Below are 13,061 nucleotides of genomic sequence, written 5' to 3' on the forward strand. Positions count from 1 at the left end.
AGCGGTTCTTTCCACATATGTAATTGATCTGATTCCTATGCATGCCATCAGGTGAAATCCAGGTATATAACCTGCGTTTATGCCTCTTAAAAAATGTATTTGCTATGAATAAGTCATTGATTGTGCAAAATTCGATCATTCTCTCTCCAGCTCCATTTAATTATTAGTATATAATTATATACTTAGAACAACAACATATACTTACAGAGTAATACTTTTTTTCTAAGCTGGATCCTCCAAATTGGTATTTTGAGGTAATATCATATAAATAGTTTTACTGTATCATTTATGTGATGGCAAACATAAAAGCACATAACTAATGTGAGTATCTTTCAATAGTAAAACAGTTAAATATATCATGGGATATATTCCCCCTATAGAACAGGGAGCTCCGGGAGCTTAGTGGTAAGGAGCTCTGCCTTGTAATCCAAATGCATTCTGCTTGAATTCAACTGCTCTGAGAGACAGAAAGGAGGATGGGGAATCTCTTCTCATGTGATTTACTCCGTCTGAACAATTACTAGAAGGTTAGCTAAGAATCAGTCTCAACTAGATAGTACATGTCAACAACTATGGAATAGTAATCAAACATGAAAATACCAAATGATATTTTTTAGTTGCTCCATACACATCTGAAAAGTAGACAACAAATAACGAAGACTTGGAGAATTGATGACGCATGTGAATTGTGGTGCTGGGGAAGTATGACTGCCAAGCGTACAAACAAATTTGTCTTCCAGGAAGTGCATCAAGGATGCTACTTTGAGGCAAGGATGGTCAAACGTCATCTTACAGACTTTCAACATATTGTCAGGAGATGGCCAGTTCTTGGGGGAAAACCATCATGGGAAGTGTAGAAGGTCAGCAAAGAGAGGAAGGCCCTCAACAAGATAGAGTGACACAGTGACTTTAACAATGGGCTGGAATGGAGAGGAGATTAGGAGGACGGCTCAGGATAGGGCAGGGTTCAGATCTGTTGTTCAGAGTCACTATGAGTTGTCATCAATTCAACTGCACCTAACAAAAAAGCATGAAATAAATTAGCACCTAATTAACAGCTTCTGGCTTCCCTTTGCTTATAACTGTTATAGCCGTGAGGCATGTAAGAAAGTGCATTGCTTATAATAATGTCTTAATAAATATTGGCTGAGGGTAGTTGTTACCTTCTTTGGAAGTAGAAAAGTTGCTAGGCAGGAAAAGTGTCTTTCTTGTCTATTTTTATACTTTTTACTAGTAAAAATGAACACATATAGCTTTTATAAACACTGAAGAATTTTATATATACATACAAATATACATACAAATACGTACACATGGAGTGTGAAACAGGCAAGCTTTAAAACTCTAAAAGAATGTCTAAATCTATTAATTTTTACTTCTGACATCTGTGTACATTTATATTCAGCATCATCTCTTAACATCATTCACTCGTCTTCTAAAAAAAAATATTTTAAAGTTTCTTAACCGATGAACACAAATCCATGGTAGAGGGGTAGAGAATACACACAGTGAATTCAGCAGTAAAGTAGAGCTGCTTTACATTAGAGTCTAAATGGCAAATGAACTTTATTCACACATGGGCCTGAAGGTTTGGTTTTGTTCTGGTAGGGCCCACAGTACTGTAGACTAAGAGATAATGTATTCTTTAAAATATCTTCAACATTTCTGACTCAAGAGAATCTCATTTTGAAAGTCAGGTCAAAGTTACCTGGAGAGGGTGGGTCTAGAAGATTAAGCCAATGGGAAGCTGGTAAGACTAGCACCAGCCATGGAGAGCAGAGACGTCCATGTGCAAGGTGGTACAACTGTCACTGAGTCAACTCCAATGCAGGGAAATCCAGGTGTGCTAGAGTAGAATGACGTTTCCTGAGGTTATGCATGGCTGGGTATTTTTAAAGTAGGTAACCAGGCCTTGTTTCTGAGGAAATACAGGGTGCACCTGAACTACCCGTCTGTTCGTTAGCAGCTGAGTGTGCCAACTGTCCAAACCAGCCAGGGGACTCCCTTCTGAACTTAGATGTAATTAAAAGCAACCCACTCAGTGACACTGAGACGACCCCAACTCCACCAGGTCTCCAAAGCTGCCCATCTTTCTCCTCTTCTCAGGAGTGGCTAGTGGATTCAAACTTCTGACCTTTCGGTTAGCACTCTAGCAGGTTCTGTACTATACCTCCAGGGTTCCTTAATTAAGATAACACATACCAAAGACAGCTAAATGAACATGACCGTTTTTGTTCCTTGGAGAAAAGTAGCAGTTTTGATATTCTGGGAAGGTCAAGATGGCACCAATCAAAGTCCACGGAGTACATACACACAAAGAACCATGGATGGTGACCTGCTAAGTCCTAGAAGATGTCCTAGAAGATGTCCTAGAAGATGGGAAGTGAGAATATAACCAAGCGTATTACTGCATCAGTGCATCATAGGGGTTTGCAGAATGATGTCTGCCCCTGAGCCTCATATGGGAAGCTTCCTTTGTTATGGAAAGTTCCTCGGCTAGCACTTCAACTTGAAGGAATGGTCCCTTGTGGAAGACAAAGGATTGACATCTGAACCACGAAAGGTAAATAAGAAGATAAACAATTTAATATAAACAAAAAAGGGGATTTTCTCTCCTACTTGTCAAAATCAACCTGGATGGGCTATAATTTACTACTGGGGACTCAGATGACTTGAAAGCATCCATGCGGAAACCAGGTTCATTTCCTCTTCACCGATCAGGGAGGAAGTTCTAACACATACTTGTCAAACAGCTACTACAAACCAACTGCCACCACCCTGTCTAGGTCACCAGCAGAGCCCAGTTCTTTGAGGGCATCCATGGCTCCTTGGAGATCCAGTAGGCGAGGCTGAGAGCCTCTGGCTTCACTAGGGGCTCAGTAAAAGGGTTTCTGCAGAACTCCAGTGAACAGAAAGGAATTTCTCAGGGCTCCCTAGTCTGTCTTAGCAGAGGAGCAAAGAAAGCAGGTACCCTGCAAATCTCCACTCTGTTGGCAGCCTCCTCCATCTCTTCCCTGAGGGCATCTGCTTTGGCACCCGCAGGCTGCAAATTGCTGGACAAACTCGAAGACTTGGAAGTCTGCTGCCACCTGACGGAAAATATGAGGGGGGGAAAAAGGAGAAGTGTGAGATAGGCAGAGCCTTCAGGACACTGAGGGGGTAACAAAGAAAACATTTGGTTACAAAATGACCTAGGAGCTACAGAACCTTAGTTGAAAGGAGAAATAATGCAAAAGTACTAACTAAGCACTATTCTGCTGTTGGCCACCATGGACCATGGGGACCTTGTGCACGAGTGAGGGAAATGAGACCCAGTTCTGGGCCTTTTCCATGACCGGCTGTGAGACGGACCACCATGATTCACAGGATCTTCACTGGCTGATTTTTAAAGTAGATCACCAGGCCTTTCTTCCTTGACTGCCTTACTCTGAAAATTGTTCAGCATTACAGCAACATACAAGCCTTCAACGACAGGTGGTGGTTGTCCATGAGATATAATGGCCAGGAATCAAACCCAGGTCTCCTACAGAGAAGGTTAGAATCCTACCATGGAGCAAGAAATAGGCTGACAGACATGCCGAAGTAAGTGATGGGCACAGAGGATCAGCACATCTGGCAGAGAAGTCACACATTCTCTACTTTGCAATTGTGTATCAAAACCAAAAGCAAAATGGGAATTGCTATTATTCTCTCTAAAGTATAGTCTGTCTATACAGTGACTACACACGATGTATTCTGGCTAGAAACGTTGTAAGAAAAGTCCAATCCTTGGAGAAAGACATCACGCTAGGAAAGGTGGAGAGGAGATGAAAGAGAGGAAGATCTTCAGGATGGACTGACACAGTGGCTGTTTCCATGGGCTCTAGCATCTCAGAGATGCAGGAGAAGGCACAGGATAGGCCAAGGTTCAGATCTGTTTTTCACAATGCTGCTGTGAGCTGTGGCTGACCTGACAGCACCAAACAACAACAGCAGCAAAAATGTCTGTGCCATTCATTTGGAGCTTGTGGGTAGCTCTAAGTGAGCATGCTCAGCTGCTAACCAAAAGCTTGAAAGTTCAAGTCTACCTAAAGGCACCTCGGAAGAAAGACCCGGTGCCTCTGAACAAGCCATCACTGAAACCCTATGGAGCACAGGGGCACTGGCACTCAGGGTCTGCACTGGTTTGGTCTTGGGGGTCTTGCTCTTCACTTATGATCCCCGTGGGCATTTGAGTTTGGATACATCCACCCACTTGGCTGGAACAAAAGGTGTGTGCCAAATGCAAAGATAAGGAAGATGATAAAACGGAAAGTAAAATTCTACCCTGGTGAGCACAAAAAAAAGCTTCCTATCAACATTTAGAGATCACAATGAATAATTTTCTGAAACACTTGTTTTTTGGGGAGAATACAGACTTTCAGAGGAAGGCTTGCGGGAAGTTTTATGGGAAAGATGAACACTTCCAGCTGTTGTGTCATTATCAGATAATGACCAAAATGAGGGCCTAATAGAAGGTTGTGAGTACACTAGATTCCAGCTCCAGCAATCAACCCGAGAGAAAAGATCCATGGCGGGGTCTTCTTCCTGTCAGGTTATAAATTAGAAGGCATTCTGGGGCCAATACTAAGAAAAACAAGTGAACCATTTTCCCCCCCTTCTCTCCTCTATCTTAAAAACTAGTCCATTTGTCCTTTGACAGAGACAGAAGGCATACAGTGATTTCTCCACTATAAGAAAAGGGAGCTCTGGTAGCCTGGTGGTAACTGTCAACTCAAAGGCAGGGAGTTTTAATTCACCATTTGCTCTTTGGGAGAAAAATGGGTAATTTCTGTTCATGTGATTTACAACATCTGAAGATTCACTCTAGGGTCAGCTATGAGGCAGTTCTGACTCAACAGCATATAGAAACTGTAAGAAAAATAGTAGACAGTTATGATGACAACCCGTGCCTAGCAACTGCCCGTTCTTATGAAGTCAGAGGTGGGGGGACGGAAAAGTGAATGCTGTCCTTCCAAGAAGGGGGCTATTCTTCAGTTAAAGGTTTTGAGGTCCAGGCAGAAAGGCAGGCTGTGGATTCAGCTGATAAAACAAACTGGAAATTTTCTTTTGAACTACCCTGAAGACAACACAACCTTGCTTGCTAAAAAGTGAGGACTTGAAGCACTTGTTGCTAAAGATCAAGGAACGTGGCCTTCAATATGGATTGCACCTCGTGCAATGTCAAGAAAACAAAGATTCTTGCCATAGGACCGATAGGCAACATCATGATGGATGGAGAAGAAACTGAAACTGTCAATAACTTCAACTTAGATCCACAATTCACACCCCTGGTACCAGCAGCCAGAAAATTAGGATATGGATTGCACTGGGAAGGTCTGCAGTTAGGGATCTCTCCAAATTATTGAGTAATGACGTTAGTTTGAGGACTAAGGTATGTCTGATTCAGGCCACAGTCTTTAAGATCACTTGCTATGTATTGCTGGACAATGAATAAGGATGACAGAAGAACTGATGCCTTTGAGCTGTGCTGATAGAGAAGAGCACTGAACATCCCATGGATGGATGGATGGCCAAATGAACAAACAGACATGTCTTGGAGTGAGTGCAGCCAGAGTTCTCTTTGGAGGCAAGGATGATAAGGTTCCACCTCACATACTTCGGGCATGTTTGCTGGGAGGGGCTAGCTACTCCTTGGAGAGGGACATGATGTTGGTAAGGATGGAGGGTAGGCCAAGGAGAGGAAGTCCCTTGACCAGGTAGGTTTACATGGTGACTGCCACAATGGGCTGTACTGTGTCAGGAAGTGTGGGGATGGCATAGGGTAGGACAGGGTTCACAGGGTCACCATGAGTCATACTCAGTGGCACCTAACAACAACAACCACAACTCTGAAGAAATGTGACAATGTTTAAATAACATTATTCAACATGTATTTAATGTTTAATTTGTTAAACACCCCTCTTTTAAGCATCACGCAAGCCACCACAGGGACCAAGCAGGCCACAGCTGCCTCCCTGTATTCAATGCAGATGCATGCAGTGATTCTCTTCTTCCTTTAGGTGTCAAGAACCTAATTGCTAAGTGTTTTCTCTATTCAGTTGTTCCTTTCTGTTTTTTTGAAAAACAAAATGAAAAGAAAATTTAAAGTCTCCCATACCTAAACACAGAAAGCTAAGCAATCTCTCATTAGCAAAAAGTAGTAAAATCAAAGGACAAACTACTGAAAAAGTCTTTGGGACATGACGATGACTTGATGCTCCACAAATGGACGACTGTCCTGCTTCCAAGCAGAAAGAGTTCGGGAGAAACAGAAAAGAAATACTCAAGACCATTTCAAAACCTTGGCTGAAATACCAGGCAAAGATGAGGAAGGCTTCCTGGATAATTCTTTCTTATAAAGGCCCGCCTTGCACAAATGTGCTTACCACAAAGTGATTGCACCAATTTCTTGGAAAAGTACTTTGAGGGGACTGTCAGGCTTCTCCTCCTGGTCTGTCTTAATCTGGAAGCTCTGCTGAAACCAGCTTAGCCTCATAGCAAATACACAAATCTTCACTGGCAGAGGGGTTGTGGCTGAGTTTGAGATGCCTAGACTTGAACCTGTGTCTCCTGCACTGGAGTGAGGGTTCTACCACTGACTCATCACCACCCTCGTTCCTCACTAAGAATACCACAAAGCACCTGTCCTACCTCTTTGCCCTCATCTCCTCCGATTCTCCCCACTGTTCTTTTATAGTCCAGTCTTGTTTGTCTTTCCTCCACACTTTGAACACGGCAACTTTGTTCCGCTCAAGGCCTTGGGTTTTCTCTTCTCTCTGCCAGATAATGTTACAACAGAGCTTCGTGGACATGCCTCCTTTTCATCACTCACATTTCAGATCAGAGTCACTTCTTCAAAAATCCCTTCTGTCTACACTACCTGTTTACCTTACTGCATTTCTCATTGTTGTGGCTGACTGCCGTCTAGTCGAGCACAACTCATAGCGACCCTATGAACAAAAGACCTGAAGCCTTTCTATAACTATCATCATTTCTCAAAGTTTCCAGAGGTACGTTGTTTAGGAAGTTATCTTAATCATTGGCCTACAGTCCATCGCAGCAAATAATCAGCCGCTGCTGTAGAGCAGAGGCCTAGTGTTTCTGGCTCATTGAGGCAAACACCTCCATATTTCTTGGGAAAAACTTAGTAAATAAAAAATATACTCACTCCCACTCACACACACTACAACAATGACCTTTTCATCAGAGAGACACAGAGGGGATGGGGGAAAAAACCAAAACCAAAACAAACAAAAACATCCCAGAACAAATAAAAACATACCTTGTTCGTGAGGAATCCATGTCCAGCACCAACTTTGCTAAATGTTTCCTCTGTTTTTGAATATTTGGGATTTCCACCTGCGGTGGTAGACAGTTAAGAATAAAAGGTATCATCCAACTGAAAATCAGGATTAATTCTTAAACAAACGACAGAGCGCAAACACTCAAACTACAAGTCTCCCAAACCCTTATTTTCAAGCTAAATTCTCGATTCCTTTGCCTTGGGTAACCTCTGTCGTCTTTGTTGGTCATTTGCCAGGCCCTCCACCAGCCCCGACCAGTCCAGACACAAGGGCCAAGTGAGAAGGGAAGGAAGGGGGCACCCAGTTAGGCTTGAGTCTTCTAATTACAAAGGGAAAACAGGAATGTAATTACGGTGTATTTGTGTATAAATAAAGCCCACCCAAAGCCGATAATGAATAAACACTGCCGTCTCAGCTATGAGAAGCTCCTCCATTTTGGTTGTATGGGGACGCTTTATTTAGATCTTTGTTTCTAAAAATTACTTCAGTGAACATTCCAGTACAGGATTTTGGTTTTAGGCCCAGCAAAAGTAGGGCAGGATGTGAGAATTAAAAAGGGAAATTGGCCGTAAATTGAACTCAATCAACTCAGGCTGGGGCTTTTATCTAAGGAAAGAATGTGGGGGAAATGCAGCGTTCTCCACCTTGCTTTCTATGCACTCTGCCGTGTAGGGGTGAGAAATGCACTGAGCGGAGTAATGACCGCAACGAAGGGCGGGATGGACAGCGGTCCCCTGGCTGCCCACGCCACCATTCACCTCTAACCCAGAGCTGGCGAGACCCATGCATTTCCTGGATAAATTCTCCAAGTGAGTCTCAGCACCCCAGTCAAGCTTGCTCGCTGGATTTGCTCAGGCTTTGACCAAAGTCCCTAAACGTTCACTGTGAAGAACAGAGGGAATTCATGGAGCATGAACGTTCCTGGAAACAGGACGACCTGTAACATCCAGGTTCTGAGAAGTCTAGAGCTGATCTCTATCAAAATGTGTTGAGGATTTCCCCATTTGAATGAGGGATGAGAGCATGTTTCTGATATACAGCAAGCGATGCCACTGGGCTTTTCAAATAACAGCAGGGTCACCCATGACAACTATGTTTCAGCTGAGCTTTTGGACTAACAAAGACCAGCGAAGGGGGTCTGGTAAGCCACTTCTGAAACCTTCAGTAAGTGAAAGTCCTATGAAGAACAGTGGAACACTGATACAATATTGGAAGAGGTGGACTTCAAATTAGAAAGAGACTTAAAAACGACTGGAAAGGGCAGGATTAGGATCCTAATACAGATTAAAGGAAGGACCTTAATAGCACAGCTGAGCTTTACTTTCTTTTTTAACTTGGGATTTAGGTGAAAGCTTACAGAGTAAATTGGTTTTCTATTCAATAAGTCATATATGTTTTTGGACACTACCGAAATCCACACAGCATAACCATACCTTTTCCTCCTTGTGTTTCCCATTTCCATTAGTCCTCCATTACTAATCCTTCCTGCCTTCTGCAATTTATCCCTCAGAAAACGTCATCCCTTCACTCTTACAAGGTGGATCGCTGTAAGGAGTGTACACTTCCTTGGTGCCATTGTTCACCTTTCAGGCCTATTATTGCCTAGACGTTGAACTATGTAGGGTGAGTTTAGTTCCAGGTTTGAAGTTTATGAGGGTCACAGTCTTGAGGGTTGTCAACCTTTGTCAGATTAGTTAAGTCTGGCCTTTCTTTAATCTTCCAAGTCATGTTCCATGCTGTTCCCCCACTCTGCCCAGTGGCAGGGTGATTCCTTTCTGAGGAGTTCACAGTGGAGCTGGGCACCATCTACTTTCTTCTGTTCTCATGGTCATGGAGGCTGTGGTTCACATGGTTCAGTAGGACTTTGTACTAATAGTTTCCATGCATCTTTGATTTGCTTCACTCTTCTTTGACAGAAGTTGACAGACTAGTGCTTACATAGCTGATCATTAGCTTTTAAGCCCCTACCTGCTATTCATCAAAAGAAGGATGTATTCTTATGCAGTGTTTCTCCTTATGAGACTGAGTTCACTCAGCATAATGCTCCCCAGTCACGCTCAAGCTATGTAGTAATTTTCAAAATCATTGTGCCTGAGTGTTGCATAGTATTCCATTGTGTAAATCATTGTAAAAATAGAAGGATAACTAGTAAAATGTGTATGGGGATCCAAGCGGGAAAGTGGTGGGAACAGAGGGCTGAGGATGGGCTGAGGGGAAATGACAAGGTTGCACAATTTGGGTGGAGGGGGTAAAGGAAATGGGAAAGATCCAGCAGGGATCAGAAAAGAAAAGGTAATGATGGGCATAGTTCAATCGTGATTGGTTTTACAAGATGCAATGAATAGGAATGACTGTATAAAACACAATATGAAGGATAGTGTAATGTAAAACATAATGTACACGAATTTTGTATGTACAGAAACAGAAATGAAAATTAAAAAAGAAAAAAAAAGAAGAGTGCAATACATTGTCTTGGTGGATGTCCCCTAAGATTACGGTCCTGAGTCTCCAAGCACAGTGATTCATTCTCTCAAAATTTGGCTACGGTTATTAAGTTTTCACAACTCTGTCTCTGGAATTCATGGATGTATTGCAGCACATATAAACACAGAAATATCCTGTCAAATGTATGTATATCCAGGGCGTAGTTTAATCTGCCTTCCCATATCTATTCAGCTTGCATGTCTAACTAACTATCTGGCCTCGGGAGTAAAGGAGTTATGGTGCCAACTCAAAGGCAGGTGATTTTAATTTACCAGCTGCTCCAGGGGAAAAAAGATGGGTAAGCTCCTCTTGTGCGCTTTCCAGCATCTGGAAACCTACTGCAGGGTCAGCTGTGAGTCAATTCCAATTCAACAGCACTTAATAGCTACAATAATTCATAGATTATTATTGCTCTTCCAGGACTACGGGCTGTACATAGTGTCACTATGAGAAGCAGGCAACTCGATGGTACTTACCATCAACAACAATGTATGTATTTCCCTTTGTTGCCTTCAACTGTTAGGTTCCACCCAGTGTCTTCCTTTACTGTGATCATTTCCTGGCCTTCATCTTCTTATATATTTATTACCTTTCCCTTGATCAAAATTAATTCTCTACCCACCAGTTAGTGATTTATCCTTCCTTTCCCTCCCACCACTAGTAATCTTCAAAAACAAAAAAAATGTGTTTGTGGACAAATCTTTTCCTGATTTTCTATAGTAGTGATCTCGTGCAATATTTGTACTTTGTGATTCACACACCGTAATATTCTCCAGGTTCATTCATGTTTTGAGGTGCTTCAAAGTTCATCATTCTTTAAAACTGTATAATGTTCTTCCACTGTGTGTATGTACCAAAGTGTATTCATGCATCTGTTGATTAGTCCATCGAAGTTTCCATATTTTCCTCTACTGTGAAGATTGTGGCAATGAACATGGGGGCAGGGGGTGGGAGCATCTATATATACAGGAAGTTCAACCAAAACATTATAATTGACTATGCAGAGACCTGGAATAAAAAATTAAGAACTAGCTCAACATTGCTCATTCTTAAAGAACTGAAGAACAAATTCAAGTCTCAGGTGCAATACCTTGAAATGTTATGGGCAAAATCTTGAATGATCCAGAAAGCTGAAGAAGATGAAGATGAAGGATTTCACAGAATCACTGTATCAAAAAGAACTGGCTGACACTGAAATATATCAGTAAGCACTATACAATTAAGAGCCAATGGTAAGGAATGAAAACGTCTAAGCTGCATTGAAGGCACTGGCAAAAAAATGAGGCCCAACAAATCAATGGGATATCAACTGACATGTTTCAAATGGTGGATGCAGCACTGGATGTGCTCACCGTTGTATGCCAGGAAATCTGGAGGACAGCTGCCTGGTTGACTGACCAGAAGAGATCTATTTATTCCCATTCTCAAAAGAGGTGATCCAAAAGAATGTGGAAATTATCAAACAGTATCATTAATATCACATGCAAGCAAAATTCTGCTGAAGATCATTCAAACAGGGCTATACCGTTTGGTGGGTGGATGGAAGCGGGGGGAAGCGAATGGCAAAAAGACAGGGTAATGATGGGCAAGGCCTAATGGTGATTAATTGTATAAAACATAATTCATGAGAATGATTGTATGAAACATAATATGAATGAAGAATAGGGTGAAAGACAATGTATGTAAAATTTGTAAGTAAATCACATTTAAAAAAAAAAGCGACAATAACAGTACTTAGATAACTATCAGATGTTAAACTGGATTTGAAGAGGCTGTGGCCCCAGGGACATCATTGCTGATGTCAGTGGATCCTCGCTGAAAGCAAAGAATACCAGAAGAATGTCTATTTGTGCTTTACTGACTATGAAAAGGCATTTGAATGTGTGGATCATATAACAAATTGATTCACATTTGTTATGAAAAGAATGGGAATCCCAGAACACTTAATTATATTCATGTGAAACCTATACCTAGACCAAAAAGCTGTTGGGTAAACAGAGTAAGGGGAACATTACATTTTGGTATTTTTAAATCTTGATTTTCTGTGGCTGAAGTCTAATCTTACAACATACCATCTAGCATATGCTTTGTAAATCTATGGTTTTAAACCTAAGGCTTACCTTGCATTTACAGTCTATTCTAGAGTATATCCTATTTATGCTGTAAAAAGAATGTATAATCATACTGTTGGTGGATGGGGTATTTTGTATGTGTCTATGAAATCAAGTCAGCAGATTGTATTGTTTAGATTTTTTGGTATCTTTGTTGAGTTTCCTTTTGCTAATTCTGGGCTTTAAAAGTTGTATTTTAAAGTTTATTATTGTAATAGTTGCCTAGTTCTTTTTTCAATTCTGCTTAAGTTTGATTTCTATCTTTCAGGTCTCTTTGACTGACTGTGTAGACACTGGTTATGGCTATGTCTTCATGCTATAGTGATATTTTTATCATTATATAACGTCCTTCTTTGTCTGTTCCTGACTTTTTGCGTTAAAGTTATTTTATCAGAAATAAAACCACTCCTCTTTTCCTTAGTTGCCACTTGTTTGAATATTTTTCTGTCCTTTGCTTTTAATTTCTTTTTCTTCTTTGTATCTAAGATGTATCACTTGTAGAAAGCATACTGATAGGTCATATCCTCTTACCCATTCTGTTACTCTCTTCTTGATAAATTTAATTCATTTACATCCAAAGTAGTTATCTGTAGTCATCAAGTTAATGTTATGATATTATTTGGGTTTTTTTGGGTGTTGCTGATTTTCAGACATTAAAGTTAACTCCGCAATAAGGTATATACCTTTAACTTGCTGGTCTGTCTGATACATCTCTAAATCTGAACATTCACATTGAGACAGACTAGGAAGAAGGATTGGCCATCCACTTCTGAAATAGCAGACCTCTGAAAACCCTATGTACAACAGAACACATTTAGATAACAGAAACGGCAGAGGAGGTTGAGTTTTCAAGTATGGAAATACAAAGGCAGAGAAGCAGACGCTGGTGATTGGGACATGGAATGTGAGAACCATGAATGTAGGAAAATTAGATATTGTTAAGGAAGAAATGGAACGCATAGATATTAACATACTGGGCATTGGTGAGATGAGATGGACTGGCATGGGGCATTTTGAGTCGGAGGACCATATGATATATTACTCTGGAGATGAAAAAGTGAGGAAAAACGGAGTTGCTTTCATAGTTAAAAAAGTCATTGCTAGATCCGTCTTGAAGTACAATATTGTCAGTGACAGGATA

General features: G+C 41.2%; 1 protein-coding gene across 2 annotated transcripts in view; it reads right to left on the minus strand.

Moving 5' to 3' along the window:
• Positions 1-13,061, minus strand: part of ARHGAP44 (Rho GTPase activating protein 44) — a 229,362-nt gene that overhangs the window by 71,419 nt on the left and 144,882 nt on the right. For both annotated transcript variants that reach the window (XM_006901807.1, XM_006901806.1), the window contains exons 6-7: positions 7,304-7,380; positions 2,972-3,089 (exon numbers count right to left, since the gene is read on the minus strand). In XM_006901807.1, coding sequence (XP_006901869.1) covers positions 2,972-3,089; positions 7,304-7,380 — 195 coding nt within the window. The remainder of the gene's footprint in view (positions 1-2,971; positions 3,090-7,303; positions 7,381-13,061) is intronic.

This window comes from Elephantulus edwardii, unplaced genomic scaffold, assembly GCF_000299155.1.
Source record: "Elephantulus edwardii isolate Elephantulus edwardi_28Jun2011 unplaced genomic scaffold, EleEdw1.0 scaffold00346, whole genome shotgun sequence".
Lineage (NCBI taxonomy): Eukaryota > Metazoa > Chordata > Mammalia > Macroscelidea > Macroscelididae > Elephantulus > Elephantulus edwardii.